The 24,939-nt window shown below is 44.2% G+C and overlaps 1 protein-coding gene across 3 annotated transcripts in view; it reads right to left on the bottom strand.

The window, feature by feature from the left end:
- Window positions 1-24,939, bottom strand: part of NUP214 (nucleoporin 214) — a 1,006,718-nt gene that overhangs the window by 612,863 nt on the left and 368,916 nt on the right. For all 3 annotated transcript variants that reach the window (XM_069609281.1, XM_069609279.1, XM_069609280.1), the window contains exons 17-18: window positions 16,120-16,278; window positions 15,610-15,713 (exon numbers count right to left, since the gene is read on the bottom strand). In XM_069609281.1, the coding sequence (XP_069465382.1) occupies window positions 15,610-15,713; window positions 16,120-16,278 (263 nt within the window). The remainder of the gene's footprint in view (window positions 1-15,609; window positions 15,714-16,119; window positions 16,279-24,939) is intronic.

Genomic DNA, 24,939 nt, shown 5'->3' with positions numbered 1-24,939 from the left:
GCCACCCTGCTGTGTGATTGACAGATAGGCTGGAATGAATGGGAGAGACTTGCATAAAAGGAAGGATGTTTGGCTTGGAAGGGAGAGTCGACCACTGGACGAAGGAATCCGAAGAACAACTTGGAAGAGACGCCTGCTGCAACTCCTGGACCGTTGGTTTGCCCTGTGAAGCCCTGCTGCTGTGCTGAAGCTCCGAATTCGCCTCGACTAGAGAAGCCCTACCAGGACCACTTCTCCCCTTGGGTTGGTGGGACCAAACAACTCCAAAGTGAACTTGTTTGGACATCCTCTTGGAGCTGGCTGTACTTCCACTGCTACTGCTGCCGGAACCGAAGTGCCAGGGGGAGGAACACCAGATTGAGTGCATCGCTTTTAAGTCAGACCGGAGCTTGTGGAAGATCCACCGGACTCCCAGGAAGCAGGACTGACGCAGCCTGAGCCACCTCAACAGACTGCTGGACCCCGGATGCGAAGAAAGTCCATAGTGGTAGTCGAGAACCTCAGTGGTGCTGTTTGCTGAGACGCAAGGAGCTGAAACCGTGAAGTGCTGCCGATTTGAGATTTGCCCTTTGCTGCTGCTGACCTTCCCATTGCAGTGCAGGAGTCCCCAGACGTCCTCCCTCTTGTCCCCACGACTGAGGCCCAGGAACAACAGTATCTGCAGAGCTGTACAGGAACAGAATCCAGCTGGAACCATTTCTTCTAACCAAAAGGTACTGTAAAACTAAGGAGACTTACCTCTTGTTGTGTAGCCTTACCTGTTCTCAGTTAAGACTTGTCTTGGTTGCTTTTGCAGAGTTGCTTGCAGCTTTGCCCCTCACAAGCATCCCAGCTTGTGGCCCTACATTGATTCTACATTTTCTACAAAGACTTATAAAACATTGTGCTAGACTTTTACTTACCTGCAAGAAGTGCTTCAGCTCACCTAGAGTCTTGTTCAATTAACATTGGCTGGCCTGGCTCCCTGGAAGACTTTTCTTACCTCCGACTTTGTGCTTTACCTTTCCTCCAGGAAAGGGTTAATTTACTTTTCATTGTGGGTTCAAAAGTACTTACCTGCTTCAGAATATTTGTGTGATCTTTGTTTTATTCTTAAACCCTTTTCTTTGACACCAACTTCAGTATTGCGCTGAATGTACCAGTGATCTATTCATGTCCACAGTGTCCTAGTTATTTAAGTCACCTCAGGGTGTAGGAATTCTGTGTGCCATCCCAAATGGTACTTGCAGATTTAGAGAAACTAAGTGTGTATTTTGAAGTGTATTTGTCTGTTACTTATATGTTGCCCCATCTGAAGAAGGCTTATTCAACTGACGGTTAAATTAATAATTGTTTAATCAAGAAACCTTGAGTGTAAGAGTTTATTTGGATACTTGTCACTGTAAACCTCTGTGTAAGAACACTACTGCTCACATTGACCCCTCTTGAGATAGGCCTGGCTGCTCAGCCACACTACCAACCTGTAGTACAGACCTATACCAAAGGTTGGGTTCCTATTGCCAGGAGGTCAAGGTTGCTACAGTCTTCCAAAGGGTACTGCACACAATCTTGCCTAACACAGACCATGAGCACACTGATGACATTGCTTATTTCATCATCAATAACATCACTGAACTACAGAAGACGGCCATGGCCTGCTGCCACACAAGCCACCCAAAATAGCACTTTGCCTGGCTTGCGGTCATGACCAAGTGCCACACCGCTCACTGGCTTTTGCATATGCCACAGGCCCAAACAGCCCACCCAAAGTAGCCAATGAGCCTGGCCTGTGGTTAGGCATAGTGGCCACTTGACACCCATAACCGGTCCACGAATATATTACATTTCTGTTAGCTTGCACTACACATACGCCTATACAAAATGTTTGTCTGATAGCAGGACATGATGGGTAGTTTCACAGTGATGTCATCTATGAGGTCATCAGGTACTCTAGTTTCCAGCGATCTCATCAGTCATGTAATAAGCAATGCCATATGTGAGGTCATCAGTGTGCTCATGGGGGGCACATAGTTATGGTTGCATAGCTCACAACACTTGCTGAATATCAAGTGTTCTGTTAAACCATCACTTTAATGTCAATTCAGCGGAAGCTTTATTTCACTGAATTCCCAGTGTTTTGCTATGCTATTCCTCAAACCACCAGTAGTAATAAAGTGGTTTCTTTTAACAGCACATAGGTCTTTAAATATCAGCATGTTTCTAAGCTAAGCGCCATAGCATTTTTACAAATTACAGGTCTTGGGCATGGCCAATTGCCACTTTGCAATAACAAGTCATAAAATAAGCAGTGTTGCATAGCAATTTGCTATGCAATTCTGTACATTTGCTAATTAAATTGACACTTGTGTAGCAACGTTAGCTATTTAAGGTACCCAGTTCAATAAAAGCACTGCTCACCATCAATTCCTCTCTGGCTCTCAAGTCTCTCGCCACCCTCTTTGTTCACTGCAAGTTCAAAGAGGCTAATGGAGAGGGAGTACAATAGTAATCCTCTCCTTCACTCTTAAGTACTGAACACCTGTGTGGGAGTGCTAGGCAAGATTATTTTTCTTTTCAAACCAGAAGTATCTGGACGATACTTTTATTAAGCTAAATATATCCTCTTTGGAAAAGATATATTCTCGTTGGCAAAGACCATTATGTGTAACTTTATTAAAAATAGGCATGCAATTCCATTCCTAACAATTTAAGTTGTTGCATAATGCAGAACTACATTATTGCTTCTTTATTGCACTGCATTGTCTCCATGGTTTACAGTAAAATGTAGGTTAGTGTATCTAAATCTCAGTGTCAACTAGAGTTTTTTTTGGGGATGTGAAGATGCATCACTTGGAAAATGTACATGATCACACAGCCATCTGCTTAATGGCAAATGTAGTTCCGTGACCCGACTCGATGGTTGCATTTATCTGTGCAACTGGTTAACGCACGAGCGGTTTTATACCAGTTATCCTGAAAGCGAGATGGCAGCAAACTACAATATTCCACCTAGTCTGACCAGTGATCTCACTGCTGTGCCATCTACTCTGCTTAGTCTCTTACTTTCTTTCCTCTTACATAATGAGTACAGAAGGCTAACTAGATGTGTACGCAAAAGAATGATCAATCGGTCTATTCAAACTATAAATCGACACCTCTACTGCAATACCACACACTGTAGTTAGCCTGCAGAGATCACTTTGTTCGGATTATGATTGCATTATATATTAGCACCTGCGGGAAAGAGCTGGCCAAACTGTTTGTGTTCATTCATTCAACTAACCATTTATATTTTACACACGCTCAGCCAGATGTTCGAAAGTCCACTCACCCACTTGCATGGATTTTATGAAGGGCTAATACCATTAGTAGGGGATGTTTGAAACATAAATGTAACATTTACTTTTTTGCAGTAAATGTCAAAGAAGTTTCACTGCACAGCTGGGTGGCAGCAGTGTGCCAAACAAAGTGAGTTTATGGTGACAAGCGCCATTTTACAGAAAGCGCATTTATATTTTTCATCACCCAATGCTATGGATTCAGTGCATTTCTTTTAGGTCGAGTAGTAAACTAAATTACTTAACCTCCAGGTCTAGTGGAATTTTAAAGAATTTGCAAAGCCCGATTCGTCTCACTATTATTTTACTTCAGTGGTACACAAACATGCTGTACTGATGCTCATTTGATGTTTTGGATCCAAATAACGTCTGGTGACATTAAAAATATTATTGCAACATTGATAATCAAATGGGTGTTTGCTTATCAAGAACATTTTTATTAGCAAATTCTGTGAAATGTTAAGTGCTGTTTGTGCAAAAAACTCTAGAAATGTTTGGTCGATTGTGGGATCGTTGGGGGGGTCCACTTGTGATCAGCAAGAAACGATCATACAGGAGCCCACCTAGATAAAACATTTCTCTGGTCTTTACGTCTCACCAGGACTCCAGGTTACCAAGCCAATACGACCTACCGAGTGGTCCCTAAATTACACCTCTGAGAATATTGAAATTTTAATTAAAAAAATCTTCCTCCTGAAGGTCCGCCGGGCCTAATGGCCTGAGTAATGCTGTTCTAAAGTTGAATCGAGTACTATGGTCAAAGGTGTTAAGAGTATAACATTGTCAAACAGGGCCTTTGAGGCTTCCCCCGACTCATGGAGAAGGTCCATTGTTATTCCTATTTATAAAAAGGGAGATAGACTAATTCCCTCAAATTATCGGCCTATTTCCATTCTAGATGCCGATCGGAAGATCTTTTCCAGCCTTATATTGTCGGAATTAGAGAAATGGGCGAAGGCCAAGGGTATGATCCCGATTCAGCAGACTGGCTTTAGGAGGGGACTTTCCACCTCCTTGAACACACTAATTTTGGGCTGTTTGTGTTCCGATTCCCTCGACAAAAGTTGGTTCTCCCTTGCACGGTGCCTGGGTTGACCTCTCGCAGGCCGTTGACTCCATCAATAGGAATAGACTGGACAAAGCGAAAGCTGTGGGGGATCCCGGACTTGTTACTTTCTATCTTAGTGGAATTGCATGAAGGATCCTCGTTAAGAGTTCGGTTGTCAAAACTGGGGGTTCTGTCCCAATCCATTTGCATAGAAAGGGGGGTGCGCCAAGGTTGTCTGTTAGCACCTCTTTCTTTTTATTCTTTATCTATCGGACTTAGTGGAATGGTTGGGGACTTCGGGTCTGGTGGCTCCTAGATTTGGTAATTGGAAGATGAATTGGTTAGAGTATGCTGATGACATGGTTGTCTTTGAGCAAGTTGGACTACAGCGATTACTCAATGCTCTGATGGAGTACGCAAAAGTTAATAAATTAAAAATCAATCCCGAAAAGTCAAAAGATTATCGTCTTTAAACAACCTTTGAGGAAGATTAAACATGTTGTTTGGCAGCTTGACAACTCAATAGTTTCTCCATCTAAGGAGCGGATCTATCTGGGCTCCAAAATTACTGCTTTTCCTACTAGGCGTGATTTTCTCTCTGCTATAGACCTAAAGGTAGTCAGCTTAGTCTCTCTCAGATGAAGAAAATCCACCTTCAGTATTGTACATTTTCACTCCTCCCATTAGTAAAATTTTATGTTAGGAAGGTGGTTCCAGTACTTACTTTTGGTTTGGAAAGTAATCTGCTGGCCTACAGTGCTGAATGGGATAAGATTGAAAGTAAAAGTTGGAAGTCCTTGGGTCTCCCAGATTGTGTCCCGATCTCCTGCTTAAGATTTGAGCTTGGTCTGATCTCCCTGAAATATTGGCTGGAGTGGAAATTAATTTCATGTTACAGACTGATCCTAGCCCCCCACCTAAATCATCGCTCTATGAGGAAGTAGCTGTCGCTATGATTAAATCATCTTATCTCTTATTAAATACTCTGAGGCCTAGATGTCTTGAATTAATTACCATGTATGACTCAGATGCCGATACCCTTGTTCAAAATCCCTCTAAAACAAAGGAAAGCTTACATCCGATGGATTGGATAAGAACAACGGATAAAATGAGGAGTACTAAACTGTCTTCATCCCTCTCGTCAATTGATAAACCAAGGTATCTCTTGCCGCAATATCTAAAGAAATCCTCAGACGCGAGAACAAGGATGAATTTCCTAAGACTTAGAGTTAACTTACTGCCAACCTTGGAAATCCTCCAGGTTCAATTTGGTGATCCCACTAACGTATGTGATAAGTGCAGCGCTAATGTAACCCAGTCAATTCGTCATCTTTTGATGAGTGTGCTGGGACCTGGCCGGTGAGAGTATCAAGGTTCAAACATTTTGTGGATGATTCTAACTCTCTTCTTTCAGACAGCTTCTGCTATCGATTAATATCTGTTCATTAAGTGTTTTACGTTTGAGGTTTTTTTAGTTCTAAAAGAGCTTAATTTATTAGGTACTGGGGGAATCTCAAATGTTTGTCCAATAACCTGAGGAATTTTCTTTCATCTTTTATGAATTCATTATTCCTTTTTAGTTATTTTTAATTTTTTTGGATGTTACATGTATATGTATATGTATGTATATATCTGTTTGGTATTCCATTTTATACTGTGTAAAAAGTCATTGTTCTGGCTAGTGCAAAATAAAACAATTTTTTTTTTTACAAAAAATTAGCAAATTCTGCTAATCAATCTTTGAAAACAAATGTATCCCTTGAATAACGAGGAACCAGGAAGAGAATGAGTGCGATATTTGGTGTTTTAGCATACATTTTTAAAATACTGTTTTGCCGCCCCCCCCCACCCCCAGGCACCCTTTCCGGTCTTGCACAATTTTACCAGGATTTTCCCTTTAGTAAACCACAAAATTCCTACAAGAACAGCTCAAAGATTAAAATGGCAGATTTTCTATTCTGAAAATGCAGTGCACTAGAAGAAACAAAATATTTTGATGGTGGTGGGGTTGGGTGGCAGGGGGGTGAGGGGTAACCTATTCTCCAAACTTTCCAAAAAACTACTGGCCAGATTTGCACCAAGTAACCAAAAGACATCTACATCACTTTGTGCCCAACCTATTCTGAACTATAGGACGGCCCAGTACTCACTAATATATATATATATATAGTGATATTTTGACCCACTCCAATGTGCCTCACTACATCATTTTACTGCAATGGTGAACGAACCAGCCCAAAATGACCGTGATGACTTCTGTGTGCACTAAGATCTTTAAAACTGTTTGTGTCATAACCAGAAAATGGCTGCACACCCTGCCACACACAGTTCAGGTGGGGTGAAAACAGTCCTCACTGCAGGAGCATGCCAGTGTGCTCTGCCACAGTCAACATGGAGCAAAGGAAAGAAGCAGCATCATCATTCTGCTGAAAAACCCAAAATGCCGCTTTTAAATGTCATTTTCCAACCTTCAAAGTGCTGTTTTGCACCAAATCCATTCATTTCTCATAAACCACTATGATCCAAAAGCCCCTGAAATGCTTAGGATCATCCATGGTGGCTCATAGGAACCGGGCCTCATTGAATGACAGCTCCAGGCAAAAGTATCCTTTGAAAAGCAAACCAGGGACTGTGTTTTAATTTTTCCAAGGGAAACGCAGCTAAAACTTTGCAAGAAATAAGAGTCAGCTGTCCAGAGAAAAACTCTAAACAAAGGCATGATAATTGTATCCATGCTGCAAACTATTACAGCACTCAAGGGAAGGACTAGGGCTGACTAAAATGGGTATTTGCGGCAGAGGAAAACCAAATTTAAAAGAAATAAGTCAAATGGGCTTTTTCCTGACTGAAGGGGGAAAATCACCTATTGTAAAAGTACATTATTGTGTCAAGGCTTGATTACTTAGAATTGTAAAAGGATTTGTAATGGTAAAGACACACTTAAACTGTTTTAATTTTATATGTTTAAAGGAAAGATTTAAAAGGTGAAACTCAAAACTAAATTCAGTCTGAGTTAAATAAACTACATAAAAAAACTTGCTCTGTCAGTGCTGCCCCTGAGAAAGGATGGCACCTCAGCTGCTGGAACAGGAAAAGACTAAGTGCTAGCTGGAGGCCTTGAATACCCAGGACAAAGACTTCATTAGACATTCGTCTTTGCCCCAGGTTAAGACAATAGCAGGCTTAGACACTCACCCTTCCAGTGGGAGGGGCAGGAAGCTTCACTCTCAAGGGAGAGGCCCCTCATTCTACTTCAAAGGAATTGCTTACTCTTGGGAAAAAGAAAAAAAAACTGACCAGGGACATTTGGTGGTTAAAAAGCCTATTTTTAATTGAACTTTGAAGACATGTTACTTTGCCACAAGAATGAGGAGAAATCTGAAAGTTGGTAGTTTTAGCTCTAATTGTATGCTCTTTCTTTGAAAATGTGATTGAACCCTGTACTGCATAAGGAACAGAAGTTGTGAAGAAAAACTGTTTGTGGGGAAAGTATTGAATTTGCGCATATGATATTTGGTACACATGTCCCAGGGGTAAATGCACATCTATGTACAGAATTGGGAAATTTTAGGCCAAATCTTTCATGGTTAAAATTCCCAAAATGCAGCTGAAAGGCAAAACCAGGTCTCACAGATTTGGGACTTGGATTGAAATGTGACCCACGAGATATGTAACATGTGCATCGGATTAGGTCATAACTACATAAATATGCATTTGTAGGAAAGTTAGATTTTGGTCCCAATAGCTATGGGAGGTTCCTGGACATTGTGAAAGTAACACCATAAAACATGACATCCCTTTCTGTCATCCAATCAGCGAAAAGCAAGGCGGAGATTATGCTTTTGCCCAATCCTAGCAGTAGGGGTGTGAACAGTAGGCTTGCCCCTGCCATACAATTTAGTGATGTCATTTGGCATGATAAATAAGGAAACCTCACAGCACACAAGACACGGATTCCTGACTTCATCCTGATTTTCTGCGTGGCGCCATGTTCCTGAATTCTCCATCCTTGTTCCCAATACCTGATTTCATTACCAAGCTAAGGCCTCAGCATTGCTGAAATCCTTTTTCAGCTAGGCCCAAATTCAAAAGCAATTTCCGAAAATCCAAGGGAACCATCTGCCCCAGCTGGCTTGCTACTACTAAAGGCTTGCCTGCAGCAAACTCGCCATCCCACTGATTTCCCGTCTCCAGTAACCAGTACAGTCCAGTGCCGTGCAGTCCCCAGTCCGAGGTGCCAGTTCAGGTGACCAGAACCGCCCAGCTGACCTTATCCCACCAGATGTTCCCTGCTGTCCTTGGTTAGACTGATCCGTGTGATGACCAGAACCCTTGACGGTCCAAAAATCTTAAAGTGGACTGTAAGTATTAATAGGAAGCATAGAAGAATCACAGCATACCTTGCCTTGTTTTGTTCCATCCCAATCTCCAAGTCATCCTATCCTTGCCTTAAGAACTTGTAATATTGTCACAATCATTCTTGAAACCTTGCCATTGATTCATTGCGCTAGTGCTAACTTCCTTAAATAATTTTCCCTCGTGAAATCCCAAACCCTTAAATCCTCCATCGGGTAATCGGACTGAGTCAGCCAGGGCGGACACAGAGGTGCTGGGGTTGGTACCGCGGATCAACTCTAGAGCTTACTGTGTTTCCATCTGGTAACCTAGCCTGATTGCCGTAGAATCAGTATATTTCACCAGTGTTTCTTAAAAACCGTTTAGTGAATTTTAGGCAGGAATCCGCATTTCTGCAAAGTTTGACACGCGTGATTGTGGTTTTAAATTATTTCCAAACTTCCATTAAGATTCAAAGTGTGTAATTTTGCTCAAATTATAGCTCATGATTGCTAGCATTGTCAATGTTGCTCCCAGAGAAATGTATATTGAAGGATTTTTGCACACCTTTGATAAGCCATTTTCGAATGTCATTTTAAAGAGGGTAAGATTGCAAACCCGTTTTTCTCTCTTGTTTGGGGGGGGGGGGTGGTATTTTAATTCTGTTCACTGTTCTTTATTCCGGAATACCTGCTGCTCCCTTACATCTGTTTAGAATTGCTTCTGGTGGGTTGGAAATTTTGCAGGGGGAAAACCTAACCTAAGTGCTATCTTTTTAAACAAGCCAAAAGTGTTCTTTTCTCTGATGTTGTATATTCTGTGTTGCTAAAAGTGAATTTAACTGCCTTACATACCTTATCTGTTATTGACACAACATTGGTGATTGCTGCTCCCTATTCCCTGATACATCTGACTATCCTCTACGAATGCCATCTCTAGGTGATGCGATCTCCTTCTCTGCCTGGCGCTATGGTGACAAACAGTTGATCTGTCTTTCTTAGCGGTCTGGTCTTGTCTACATAGTAGAGGACCGCCCTTCTCACATCTAGTGTGTGGAGTTTTACCTCAGCAGAGCTTTTGGGTTCCTGGAAGAAAGCCGGTAGCTCAATAGACTGGTTTTCATGAAATGAATTTAGGTGAGGACCTAGGGTGAGTGTGTAAAACCAGTTTGTCCTTATGTATAGTAAAGAAAGGATCCTGCACTGACAGAGCTTGGATTTCGCCGACCCTTCTTATGGAAGTGATGGCTACTAAGAAGACAGTCTTATAAGTCAGGTGTTTGTGACTAGACTTGTGCATAGGCTCAAAGGGGGGTCCCATGAGCTTAGCGAGTACCACATTAAAGTCCCAACCTGGCAGTGGGATAGAAATTGGAGGGTGGAGTCTCTTTACCCCTTCCATAAATGCTTTGATGACTGGTACCTTCCACCATGACACCTTGTTATGGGAAGTGGTGTAGGCTGATAAAGCTACCAGGTGCACTTTTAGTGAGTTAAACATGAACCCTGCATCCAGTAGGTGGAGCATATAGGTGACCACATTAGAAGGAGCATAATCAACTGGGCTGATTTGCTTATTCTGGCACCAAATTATGAATCGTTTCCATGTGTCACAGTAACAGTGCCTCGTGTTCAGTTTTCTTGACTCTTTCAAGATATCCATACATCTTTGAGGTAAATTGAGATGTCCGAGCTCTATGACTTTGGGATCCATGCTGCCAAGTTAATCAAGTTGGGCTGAGGATGCACCGTTAGCCCCTCGTGCTCGGAGAGTAGGTTGTACCGGCACAGGAGTTTGATGGGGTCACACACTGCCAGTTTGCGTAGGTGTGGATACCATGGTTGCCTCGCCCACATAGGAGCAACCAGGATGAGCGTCATCGGTTCCCTGTGGATCTTGTTCACCACTTTCCTCATCAGAGGGGTTGGTGGAAAAGCATAGGCAAATATCCCGGACCAATTCATCCATAGGGTGTTGCCCTTGGAGCCTGGCTGGGGGAACCTGGATGCGAAGTCTGGGCATTGCCTGTTTTTGCGTGTGGCGAATAGGTCTATTGTGGGGAAACCCCACTGAGAGAATCTATTGTGGGGAAACCCCACTGAGAGAAGAGGTCTCTTACGACCTCTTTGTGTAGTCGCCACTCGTGTCCCTCTGGAAGGGGATCTCTGCTTAGAGCATCTGCTAGCGAGTTGAGTTCCCCGGAACATGTTGGGATGACAGGTAAATCTTCTGTTTGAATGCCCATTTCCATCTTTTCTGGGCAAGCTTGGACAGATTGGGAGAACGAGTTCCCGTTTAAGTAAAACATTGCAGTTGTGCTGTCTGTTAGGATCTGCACTGACTGGTTGGATAGAAGGGGTTTGAATGCCCCAAGCGCTCTGAAGACTGCCAGAAGTCCTAGCAGATTGATGTGGTTCTGAGCCACTGTGTGAGACCAGAGACCATGAGCTGTGCGGTGAAGGTAGTGAGCTCCCCACCCTGCCAGGGAGGAGTCTGTTGTGACGACCGCCTGTATCTCTGGATCGTAGAAGGGTTTCCCCTTTGTAAGATTCTCTCTTTTCCACCAGCGAAGACTCTGTACTAGTGTTGGCGAAACAACCACTAGATCGTCCCACTGACCACTTGCTTGAGACCACTGTTTCACCAATCATTCCTGCATGGGTCACATGCGCAGGCGCGCTTGGGGAACCAGGTAAATGCACAATGCCATCATGCCTAGCAAACGCATAGCTTTGCGCACCCTTATTTGCCGACCGGCCCGATATTGAGGAATTTGCAGCAACACATTTTGAATTCTTTCCTCTGATCGAAAGGCCAACCCCTCTTGGGTATTTAGGACAGCTCCCAAGAACTGTTTTGAGGTGCTTGACACCAGGCTTGACTTTCTCATTGATTGAGAAGCCCAATTGGAAGAGGTTGATTGTTCTTTGGATATTTAGTCTGCAAATTAGAGGGGACTCCCCTGTAATGAGCCAGTCGTCCAGATAAGGGTACACTGGCCACTGCCTCCCTGCGTAGGTGCACCGCCAACACCGTCAGTAACTTGGAGAATACTCTTGGAGCCGAGGCTATTCCAAAGGGCAGCACCTTGAATTGGTAGTGCTGGTTGTCGATCATGAAACGCAAGAATCTTATGTGCGCTGGGAACATTGAAATATAAAAATAGCCATCTTTCATATCCGATGTTGCCATGTAATCCCCCTTTTTTTAGTAGAGGGTTTACCTCTTGTAGTGTAGTCATGCAGAATTTTTGTGGCTTGACATACTTGTTTGCAGGTCGCAAATCTAATACTGGGCGCATCGTCAGATTTTTTTTGGCACAAGGAAGTAGTTTGAATAAATACTCCCGTTTACCTGGTTGACAGGGACAACTTCTTTGGCATCTTTTGCTAGCAGAACGGCGATCTCTACGAGGATGATCTTCTGATGTTCCAGCAAGTCTATCTTCTGTCGCAGAGGATGGTCATGGGGGAGCCCTAGCAACTCTATGCAGTATCCTCCGGACACTGGACAGCACCCATCGGTCCAAAGTGATCCCCTCCCATGCGTGGGTGAAGGTGGAAATGCGCCCCCCTACTGGGGATGCATGGGAGGGGACCTGAAGCGGAACGTCACGGTTTGTTGTGTGGTGTACAACCTCTGGCGGGGCTGCCTCTACCCCTAGTGTGGCCCCTGCGCTGCCCTCTGGGGAAGCCCTGCGAGGATTGGGATTGATTGTTACCCCATGAGGTTCCCTTATTCTGGTAATAGTTTGAACCCCTTTGGGAACCTTGGCCACGAAAGCGGAGAAAATTGTTGTTTCCCCTCTGTCCAGAGGGTTTATTGGTGAGCTGACCAAGAGATTTTAGGATCTCGTACTCATCCTTTGCCGTCTTTAAAGCTCACTCCACTGCCTTGCTGAATAGTACGTTCGGCTCTACCGGCATATCTATCAAGGTTGCTTGGGTTTGAGGTTTGAACGCTGAATGCCTTAGCCAAGCGTGACGCTTTATAACAGTGCCTTCAGCGATTAACCTTCCAGCATTATCTGCTGCATCAAAGTTTGTTTTTAGCATGCAGCCTGAGAGACCTTCCATCTGCTGCCAGTTGTGACCCAACTGGCTCTTTAAGGGTTCGGGTGCGGAGGATACCAAAGTGGATACCTCTTCCCACTGATGGCAATTGTAGCTTGCCAGAAGAGTGGCAATGTTGGCAATCCGTGCTTGATAGGCAGACGTGGAGGCAACCTTTCTACCCAGAGCGTATATTCTTTTACTCTCCTTATCAGGAGGTGCTTCTGAAGAAGCAAGCAGTGTACCTGCCCTCTTTCTGGTAGTTGTTACGATCAGGGAATCCGGTTTTAATTGGCCCCTAATGTACAGGGGATCAGAGGGTGCAGCACGGAACAATCTCTCAACTCGCGGATTAACCGCTCGAGTGAGATTCGGAGTTACCAGCGAGGGATCAATCCTACGCTGGATGGATTTTAACAGATGGATAGCCTGAGTAATGGCTCTCTTGTCTCCTAGGATTTCTTCAGCGAAATCCATGTCTTCTTGGACACCCTGAGTGTGGATATGAACATAGGGTATCAGGTAATAATATCGCCATATATATGGTCGCCGTAAATAATATCGCCGCGAAAATGTCGTGGCAATATTATTTGGGTGACCATATATATGGGGAAAGGGGCAAAAAAAAGAAAACATTTTTGAAAGAAAAAAATAAAGTTTGGGGGTTGCGGGGGTGTCCCCCGCATGTTCCATGCAATAATGTCGCTAAAAAAGAAAACGGCCATTATTCGGTGATATTTTTGCATGGCGAGATTTTTGTGGCGACATTATTACATAGAACCGAACATAGCCAGTACCTCACTGAGCAGTGGTTGATTATCTACTGGTGAGCCATGCACCGGGGGGGGGGGGGGGGCTTTAGGAATGGGGGAGTCAAGATTGTAGGCTTCAGCCTCATCTTCCTCCTCCTCCTGGTCCTCGTCATCCCCATAATAAGAGACCCCTATCTGGTCATCCACCAATTGTGGTTCTGTTTCATCACAATATGAATAACGGTGGCAAGGTTCAACCACAAAGGAGTCTGTGACCAAGCCCTTGGCCGGGGCGTCAGAGCGGAGTTTCTTAGCAGGGGGCTGAGAGGATTTAGGCATTGCATTAAACCCCGTAGGGGCTGAGGTAGAAGGGCTGTTGGCATAACTATGAAAGTAATTAGGGTCCTTTTCATAGAAGTCAGGCATAAATGACATCCTTCTCATGACCCTATCAATGTCTGCCGAGTTCCATTCTTTAGAGCTAGGAATAACAACATGTTCTGGTTCCTCATCAATGCCCATATTGTGCTCAGTGGGAGGAATGAGTTTACCCTTAGTGGTAGGATCTGACCCTTTGGACTTCTATTGATTTAGGGGCCTTCTGCTTCTCTTTATGAACGTGGTTTTCTGAAGATTACTTTTTATGTTTATTCCAGTGTTTTTAGAGGCCTCTGAGGGATTAGACGCCTCGCGTTGAGTTTCAGAGGTGGTATTCGAGGAAGGACATTGAATCTTGGGTGTAGACGCTACATGTCTTGACCGTGGAGGATAGAGGGCGGAATCGTCATCTGACTATCTGGCCTCGGGGACTATTGATAGTGCGACACCTCTATCAACCGAAGACGGTTGGTCTTTTTCATGAGGTGAATGGTAACGCCCAGAGGACACAGATTTGTTGGGCCGCTCTCTTGGTGTCTTACGTTGCCGATGGCTCGACACGCGTGTCGAGTCACGGCTGGTACTGATGTGCTTAGTGGAGGTGGTATGTGTAGCGCTTTTGCCGTCGGGTGTTGTCCCCACAATGTGGCCGCCGGCCAGTCCTTCGGACACCCACGCGCAGGCCCCTGACCCCGAAGTCACCCCTCTGCCCTCGCCGTCCGATTCGGCGGCATTGCTGCCATCGCTGAACGTCCCCTCCACTTCCATGGACTCTAGCTGCCTGGCATAGTGGGCCCAGCGTTTAGTTGAGCGGTCTTTAAGAGTTTTCGGCTTGAAGAGCTTGCAAGTTCGACAGGTAGCCCCGGAATGGTCTCGTGGAGACACAGATTGGACGTATTGTGCTTATCCACCCAGGGAAACTTCCTATTACACTTAGGGCAGAATTTGAATGGAGTACTCTCCATGTGTTACAAAATGGCAGCAGGCGGGTATATGTAGGAAAAAAAGGTGGCAAAGAAGCCTGTATGACCACCCCCCACTCTCCCTTCTGTACAGGGCCGAGGCCAGAGGCCTTCTAAGGCCCGAAGTCCATCGCGGCAGTCCTCGACGGCTGGCTTCCTCGATCTTCACCAGCGTCGATCTTCGCCGTACGGTGGAAGTGAAAGGGGAAGTATTTAACGGCATTTTTATAACTATAAACGGCTAACAGCCAAGGGAACTCCGCAACATGCGTCCGACTAGTATGGCGGAAAAAACCAACGAGAGGGTCCTACATGCGTGAGGGTTCATGGGTACACGGAACGTCACACTAAGGATAGTATTACTGGCACATGTCCTATTTCGACGCCCCTTTTAGAGTTTCAAAAAAATAAACTAATACTCTGCAGTTTCCACTAGATATCGGCCTATGCACAGCATGTGATCTAAGCAGATACAAGCCCCAGAAATGTATATATATATATCAGTATATTATGTCTGGTGTATTTTATATTAGATAGGACTAATTGTACTTTGGCACCAGTCCATTCACTCCTTAGAGTGAAGCCTACTGCTCTGCTACGTTACCCATTAGGAGTCAACTTGATGGATGCATGGATATCCTGATCTTTTACTCAGACTAGGTCTCTTTACACCCCTCATCAGGGGGCCGTGGAACAACTTTCCTAAAAATGATCTTCTGACCCAAACTTATCATTGTCCTTGGCCTTCTGTGCCCTCTCACTCACTTCTGCTTCTTTTTCTTCTCCAGATGTCGCTCCCACTCCAGATCCAGCACATCGCTCACGTCTTGCACAGCAAACTTCACATACTGGTGCAGGCGTCGTATCTCCTGAAGGAGAAAAAAAGGCGCTGCGTCACAAGTGATTATCAGGACCACTGAGGGGAGGAATCTGCAGACTGTCAACAGTCACCCTACCCACCAGGTGTTCCAAAGATCATTGAGAAAAGAGCTCAAAGGCAATGAGGACAGATTCCCATATTACCAAACTCCTCTCCCTTAAAACCTATAGGGACCCTAAGGAAGGCCAGAACAGAAAGCTGCATCAAGGGTCAAAACAGTATGACATCTTCGCACTAGAAATCCTCCAAAAGCTAATAGCCAAGGGCACAGCCAACAATCTAGCACTGGGGATGCGCTAGCGCAGGTCTCTGTTTGCACCATTCACCCACCTGGGTAAGCAATGGGGTGTTCACCAGTGCCCCCAAAAATCATGGCAGTTCTTTGCCCGCAGTACCTGCACTTGAGCCTCACTCTTGGGGTCCAGGGGTTTCTTGTAGAGCAGGTGCATGTATGCAGGATCTCGACCACGTTCATTCTGCTCCTTCGCATCCTCCAACCCAGCGAAGCCTTCCAGCAGCACAGTCTTTAGAGTGCCAATGTCTCCATGGAGAGACTGTCGCAGAGAAAATGAGACAAGTCAGATAAAATCAGAGGCTTCAGCAACTAAGTGCAGGACAAGCTTAGCAATGCCCTTACAAACCAACAACCTGCATCTCTGGGACATATTCTGGCCAGCACTGCACATGCAACCACTTGTAGCCGCCTTGCAGACAGGAGAGGTTAAAAGGGCTGACACAACAAGCATTTGTGAATATTATGGGTTCAGTTCCTATAAAGCATTATGAACAATCAGGGCAAGGTAGACCTGGAAAAGTGATCCCACCTTTCATTGACATTAAACATAAAAGCATGGGTTAGGGGACATCGTTTTTACTTCTACATAGCTGATGCTAAAGCAATGCTCGGTTCCAACATTCGCAATGATGCATGTTCTTTTTGGAGACTGGTTAGAGATACCCTATCTCAGTGTTCCCTTCAGTCACAACCTATTAAAGCAGAGATCTGGGAGGCTCATTTTTCAAACCGCTATTGTAAAGATGGTTCATTTACAGGGGATCCCGTTTACTATATATGTTGCTCTGAACATCTTGAGGCTGAATTCGAAGACATCAAAGGCTGAATTAAAAACAGTAAAGCCTCGAAGGCCCCGGGCACAGACGGGTTGGCAAATGCTACATTAAAGTCAAATGTCAATCTTTGTTCTGCATTTTTGACTGTTCTATTCCAAGACATCTTGAGGTTTAATAAACACTCCCCGTCATGGAAGAAAGCTCCAGTAGTTGTGATCTACAAAAAGGGTGATCGACTAATTCCATCTATCACCTTGTTTCCCTATTGGATAGAGTAAAATCTTTGGGGCACTCATTTTGAAAATGTTACAGTTCTGGGCTATAGCGAATGGCTGTTTTGATAAATACCAATCTGGTTTTCGGCCTGGTTGAAACACTATACCGAATTGTTTTGCAATTCCTCTGCTACAATTCCAGGCCACTTTGGAAAAAAATGTACTTTATTGTGCCTTTTTAGATATCTCGCAGGCATTCGATAGGGTAAATCATTCCCTTCTCTGGAATAAGCTTCACGATTTGGGTTGTCCCCATGGCATCATCACTATGCTTATTGTGCTTCATTCTGAGACCCAGGTGTTAGGCAGAATCCTGTGCAGTGCCCTTAGGGACCACTACACACGATTAAGACTACAGGTGGCAATACAAGTTTCACCTTTGGTACAAGCCTGTACTACTATGTCAGAGTGGTAGCAGTGGCGGAGCAGCCAGGCTTATCTCAAGAGTATATGAGCAGTAGCAGAGATTACACGAAGGGACCACAATTACTGTGACTCAAGCAAACACTGACTCAAGGTTTCAGGTAAAAAATTATAAGTACATTTATTTTTTAACCATTCGTTATAAACACAACACTTCTATTAAACTTAAATAAAAACCACACATTAAATATACCACAACTAAACAATTCACTTTGTACATTAAGTCTCAAGGTAAGCACCCTGGGTTTGAATGAACCGGTGTTACGAACAAAACACTTTACCGCGAATACGACTGCGATCACTTTTTGACAGTTCGGTCTACTAAACAAACGCGTATCCGTGACATGAAATGCTACCGGGGGAAAAACACACTTAGCACTTGAGATACCCAGAGGGAGTTGGAGACAAAAATCACAGGCAATATTTTGGTTAGGCAGGCAGAATCAAGAAACGCTCAAAGACAGGAATTCAAAAGTCAAAGGGCCGGAGCCAGGGTCGAAAGACACCGGGGCCAGTTGCCGAAGATCACACGGTCAAACAGTTCACGATTCAACGTAGCCAAAAGTACTTTGATATTGTCAATGTTCAGAAGTAAAAGTTATAAGAAGGAGGGAAGACAAGGGCAAGCCTTGGAAATGAAGAAAAGGGGATTCACCCAGTTTTCTCAACAGAACACAGTACCTTGTTCCAGTGGTGCAGCTGGTGCCCTGGCAGTTGTTCCTGTTGGTTTCCCGCAGACCAATGATTCCTGGAGCTTCGCTGTGAAGGACGTCGTCTGAAGGGGGTCTGCACCACACAGGGATGAAGCCGGCAGCAGCGACAAGGAATAAAAGGTGCGCTCCTTAAAAACAGGAGAGGCTCTTCAGGTGGCTATCCGGACCACTACAGCAGTGTGCAGCGATTTCGACCAAGGAAGAGGATCCTCTGGCTGTAGAAGATGAGCTGGTTATCCCCACCAAGCTCAAGGGAAGAGGACTCCGGACTGGATATTCTCTAAGTCGTTGAAGGAAAGATAGCTCAGGACTGCAGCAGGGCTTCACCGGGACGGGTAGTTGCAGCAGCCGTCGTCGTTCTCTCCGCTTCTCTTCGGTTCCTTGTAGTTCCAGTGGAGACACTCTGACTTCTAGCCCAAGAGACCTGCCTTTTATGCGAAAAACCCCCATTCACACAGCCTGGCTGCCAATCACCCAGCAGGGGGGTTGTCCAGCCCAGACAACTACCCTGGCCAATCATGACAAAGTGCGACTTGGGTTTCCTAGGATACCCTTTGCAGGGGGTGACTACACCCCTCCCTCACATTCAGCCCTCCTAGACACCCAGGCGCCTTGAGGAGGGCTTCCGAGTAGAAGCCCGCCAAAAGACAGTGAACAAAGAAGGCAAACCTAGTTTGCCGCGCAGAGTAAAACACAAGAAGGACTTTAACAAAAAGAAATGGAGAATAAACCCAACCGCAGCCAAAAGAAAGACGATTTGGTCAAGCGGGTTTATGTTCGAGGCTAATATAATGGCCAAGAACACTACCACGTTTATCTAATATAATCGCGGTAGAAAAGTTAGGGTAGATACCACTGCCACCAGCCAAGTCTAAATGTTAAAAGAGCGAAACAATGCTCTAGGAGGTACAGATAAAAAGGGATATGAGTTAACCCTTTCCAGTACTCCATGGATGATGGAGTGTACTGGATCTGTGGTAGATTGACTAAGTAAAGTTAATGGTAACTTTACCCTTTTCTGGCGGACAGTTGTCTCCTCAGAAATGGAGTCGAGGGAAGTCTTAAAGACAACCCTGTGCCACTGCACGGAAGGTTCTATGTGACACAAAAAGGGGGCTGCTGAAGTGGTGTGCTTCAGAGTCCACAATCACAAAAACAGAGAGAAACACATAGCAAAACACAGGTAAGAGTGGGGGGAAAGCTCTCACTCTTACCAAGTGGAAAAAAAATAAACTCCAGAAGTCCAGCAAAGCTGCTGGAGGACTCACTAGGTGAGGGAAATTAGCCATAGATGAGAATTCTCCCTAACACCAGGTAAGAGTCCAGTTCGATCAAAAGGGTAACTATTCGAGATGGATAAATACTCACTGGGGCCTGCGCCAGGGATGTGTCCTGGCGCCATTCTTATTTAACATTTATCTCAATGATCTTGGTAAAGTCTTTAAGAATTTACGAAATTTTCCTCCAAAGTTAGGGCATCTTCAGATAAATTGGCTTACGCTGATGATATAGTCTTGTTTGACTTCACCCCAATTGGCTTACAGCGATCTACGACAGCCATACATGCTTACCTAATGACATTCAATGTTTTTAAATAAAAAATTGTAATGATAAATTATACAAAAAAGGAAACTTAACTTTAACTGGTCTATTGACCACACCCGTTTGTAAGTGGTCTCACGTTTTAAATATTTATGAGTGCATATCTTTGCAAAAAGGTAAATTCAAACAGACTTAAAAAAGATGACAAATAAAAATGTAATTCCTCCGAGTTACTAGCCTTTGACAGGAAATGTGGAAGATTCTCGGCAGTCCCGGTAGCAAAATTCTATCATCAAAAAACGATTCCCCACCTGCTTTATGGAGTTGATTCAGGTCTTTTAACTAGCGGGTAGAAAAGTTTGCAAAACATTATTATGGAAAAGGTTACTTATGCTTCCTAAAGGAACCCCCATAGCAGGCATTCGACATGAAATAGGTTTGATTTAATTACAAGCTCGTGTGTACTGGAAGAGATTGCAACTGCTGAAAATAATTGTGAAACCCCTTGAGAACTGTTTGATAATTGCACCAAGTACCGTACTGACTAGTAATGCTTGTAAAGTTTTGAACAAAAGGTTCTAAGTCTTTGAGGATTTTGGGGGACTACGAGGTAGACTGTCAGGACTTTATGTTACCATCAATTAATAGTAAAAAACGCATATTTGAATATTATTGGATTAAGAATAGAGTTCTAGCAATGAATTTTCTTTTTTATCATTTGTAGTATGAGGTACAAGCTTTCAATGAAATGCCTTCATATCTTAAACTGCATTCGTCAAGAAAGCACAGATTTGATATGTTAGTTTTAAACTAAATTTCCTTTGAACTAAAGAAGTAGTTGGTGCTAGGCAGGGGATTCCTCGCCCTGAGCATATTTGTAGAAACTGTGCATTGCATGTGGAAACAATCTACCATCTTGTAATTGAATGTAATGCTGTAGCTGAAGTTCACCACATGACGACTGTTTTTTAAACGCTGAACAGTTTTGGTCAATGATTTTAAACAGTAGCGAGCCTTCGCTAGATCGATCAATTCAACATTGTTTATCCATTGGATTCCGATAATCAAACTGTTTTAAAGTCTTAAAATAACTGATTTTTAATAACTGTATTAAAGGAATTCTAAATGAAATGTTCTGTGTTGGTTGATATTTTTCATTCTCTGTAATTGTTAAACCATAAGCAATAAAATAAATAACAATTAATGTTAAGAAAACATTTCATTTATGGGAATTCTGTCGTTCCCATTTAGAATCATTTTACCTCCCCCTAGCTTCTTCACTTTTGATCAATGGCCTTGGTGGGGGGGGGGGGAGGAGGTGGACCATCTACTGAAATCACCCTGCTACTGCAACCCTTTTCACTCCTTAACAGTATATGATCCCAGGCACAGGGTGGCTGTTCGTATCCAGTGAACAGCTCCTAAAAAAGGCTTGTACTCGCCAGGTTTTTTAGGCTTCCTAAAACCGTCTTTGTTAGGACAGTTTTTCTAAAGTAGAAATAAGGGCTTCATAAAAGCATACATGAGGCAGTACAGAACTCCACTCTTGCTATAAGGCTGTACCACCTGAGAACATTTGGTCGTGTAGACAGTGTCCAGGAGGGAGTGAGGGCTGTAGCTTGGTAGAAAGAAATTGTGGCACACATATGGTCCAAATAAACACTGAAACACTATGTACTGTAAAAATAAATGATTTAAATACAAGTAGGGTCAGATAAATATTGGGAAGGTAAGTACTAAAACATATAAACAACTTTAAAAACCAACTCAATACCTACAAACCAAAGTAAAACCTATTTTAGATTACAATAAGCAGTCAAGGGGTAACACATTCAGAATGGCATTAAGTTATTCTTGGGGAGTAAAACCACAGTTAGTTACTTTTAGATTACAATAAGTAATTCAAAAAGGTAGTAGACCCTGTTGGTACCAATATGGGATACATTACTCACTGTAATTTATTTCTGGTGCTTGTATCTGCTTAGATTCACATGCTCTGCATAGTCCGACATCTAGTGGAAGTCAAGAGTATTACAAGATTCGTTTTCGAAACTCTAAAACGGACGTGGACAGCGTGTGATTAATAATACTATCCCTAGTGTGACGTGTACTGTACCCATGGTCCTTCACGCGTCAAGGTCTCTCAGATTCTTTGTTTCTGACATTAGGTTGCATGAAGTATAGCGTGAGTACAGATGTGAAAGCAGAAATAGCGATAACCCAGAAAACATCCATGCGCCTTCTACTCCAGGAAGGGTGGGCGTATGTGAATATAAGCAGATACAAGCACCAGAAATACGATTATGGTGAGTAATGTATCCCTTCTACAGCTTGTAGATCTGCTTGGATTGCATCCTCTGCATAGATTAGCGAGCAGTATCTGGAGAAGGAGGTGGGAAATTAGAAGGTACAGCGGCAAAGATGTTTTAGAATTGCTTGTCCCACTTGTGCATCTGCTTTAGAATGTGTGTCAATGCTGTCTGAACATATGGATGGAACTCTATGTAGCAGCTTTGTAGATAGCTTCCAGAGGGACGTTTGCAATGCATGCTAAAACAGCCCCTGTACCTCTGGTAGAGTGTGCCCTTGGGGTAAAAGGTAGAACCTTCTTGGATAGGGAATAGAGTTGTATGCACCAGACTCATCTGGAGATGGCACTCTTTGATATGTGATCGCCTTCTCTACCAGGCGCTATGGAAACAAAGAGTTGGTCTGTTTTCCCTAGGGGTTTCGTTCACATAGTACAAGACCACACTCCATACACCTGGTGTATGGAGGCTTCTTTCTGCAGAGTTTGATGGATTTTGAAAGAAGGTTGGAAGTTCTATAGATTGGTTTACATGAAACTTTGAAATGAACTTGGGTGAAAACCTAGTGCGTGCTCGGAGGACAACCATGTCCTTCTGTATAATGAAAAATGGTTCTTGTACGGACAAAGCCTGTAACTCACTGACTCGTTTTAGGGGGGTGATAACTTCCAGGAATGCAGTTTTATAGGTAGATGCTTTAGGCTGGATTTGTGCATAGGCTCAAAGGGTGGACCCATGAGTTTGGAGAGCACAACATTGAGATCCCAACCCCCAGGGGAAGAGTTGCAAATTGGGCGGTATGGCCTCTTTACCCCTTCCATGAATGCCTTAATGACAGGCACTTTCCACCAGGACACCTTGTTTTGTGAAGTGGTGTAAGCCGATTGAGCTGGCAGGTGCCAGTTTAAGGAGTTAAATACTAGGCCAGAGTATAGTAAATAAAGCATGTAGTAAAGAATGTTAGCTGGAGAACATTCTAATGGGTTTAAGGATTGTGATGTGCACCACATCACGAATCGTTTCCACTTATTAAAATAGTGTCTGGTGTTGGGTTTTCGTGCCTCTAAGGATATCCATACACCTTTGTGTAAGGTTTAAGTGGCCAAACTTTATGACGAGGAGTCAAGCTGCCAAGTTCATTGATTGTGGGCGTGGGTGGAGGGATGCCCCTTTGTGTTGTGTCAATATGGTGTACGAGCACGGGAGCTTGAATGGGTCACATCGCCAGTTTGAGCAGATGTGGAAACCAAGGCTGTCTCACACATAGGAGCAACCAGGATCAGGGTTACTTGTTCGTGGTGCATCTTGTGCACCATCCTGCTCAGGAGTGGTGTCATGAGCGTAAGCACATTTCCATGACCAGTTCATCCACGGGCATTCCCCCTTGGATCCTGGCTGGGGAAACCTGGTCTGGGCATTGTGCGTTTTGCTTTGTGACAAACAAGTCTAGTGGAGGGTGACTCCAAAGTGAGAAGAACAAGTTACTTTCTTACCTGGTAACGTTCTTTCGATGGGATGGTCCAACGACATATTCCATATCTATGACATGTAATCACCACAGCTGTGCTGCTTCGGAAACTTTTTTCGGCGTCTGCGTCCTGCGTCGATGACGTCGATGCGCCGTCGTCGAGGACCTCCTCGGACGTCCGACGTCATCCGATGTGATAAGTAGGACGCACGACGCCCGTAGCCTCAGTTGTAGTTTTAACCCCCAGAACGTGTGACATTAGTCAACTGCCAGTCAGACACAAAGCCTTGCGGAACGTAAGCTGCAATCGCAAAAGAAATTCTGCAGCGGGGAAGGCAGGGAGGGAGCGATATGGAATACGTCGTCGGACCATCCCATCGAAAGAACATTACCAGGTAAGAAAGTAACTTGTTCTTCGAGGGGATTGGGTCCTCCGAGGTATTCCATATCTATGACAGACTCCCTAAGCAGTACCAGAGCAAGGAGGAGGGAAAGAATTTAGAATAAAAATTTAGAATTGCCAATCAAATAGAGCAAAGGACCGCCTTGACAAAGGCCAGATCCTGTCCTCGGATGGAATCGAGGGAATAGTGACGTACAAATGTATGTACTGAAGCCCAGGTGGCTGCATCACAGATGTTGCGAATAGGAACACCCCTCTGCAGGGCAGTATATGCAGCCATAACCCTGGTAGAATGGGCCCGCAAGCCAGCCGGTGGGTCCTTACCCGCCAAGCGGTAACACTCCGAGATGGCCAAAATAATCCAGCGAGACAAAGTCTGTTTCGTCACAGCTTGCCCCAAACGCTTTCCAGCGCAACCAATAAAGAGTTGATCGTCCACTCTGACCCAGGACATGCATGAAACATAAAAGCTTAAAGCTCTCCTAGGATCAAGCCTATGGAGCGTCTCCTCTTCCTTACCAGGATGCGGAGGAGGATAGAATGCCGGAAGAACAATCTTCTGGGCCAAATGAAATTCCGTCACTACCTTCGGACGAACTTTAAGGACAACCCTGTCCTTGTGAAATACAGTGAAGGGTGGCTTAACTGAAAGTGCCTGTAACTCACTCACTCACTCTGCGAGCGGAAGTAACCGCAACTAAAAACACAGTTTTCAGAGTTAACAGCCTCAAAGGGCAAGAATGTAAAGGCTCAAACGGAGCACCCATAAGAAACTTAAGAACAAGGTTTAAATCCCAACCGGGCACCAGGAAAGGTGACGGAGGGAACACATTAGTGAGCCCTTTCAGAAACTGTGAAATTAAAGGGATTTTAAATTAAGAACACTCTTCAGACGAGCGCTTAAAGATGGACAGCGCCGCCAGGTAACCCTTAATGGTACCCACTTGCAAGCCCCTGTGGGCCAAAGAAAGTAAAAAGGACAGAACCATGGGGATGTCACATGCAAAAGGA

This window comes from Ambystoma mexicanum, chromosome 8 (assembly GCF_040938575.1).
Source record: "Ambystoma mexicanum isolate Mex_15411 chromosome 8, UKY_AmexF1_1, whole genome shotgun sequence".
NCBI lineage: Eukaryota > Metazoa > Chordata > Amphibia > Caudata > Ambystomatidae > Ambystoma > Ambystoma mexicanum.
This window is presented reverse-complemented; position numbering and strand designations above follow the sequence as displayed.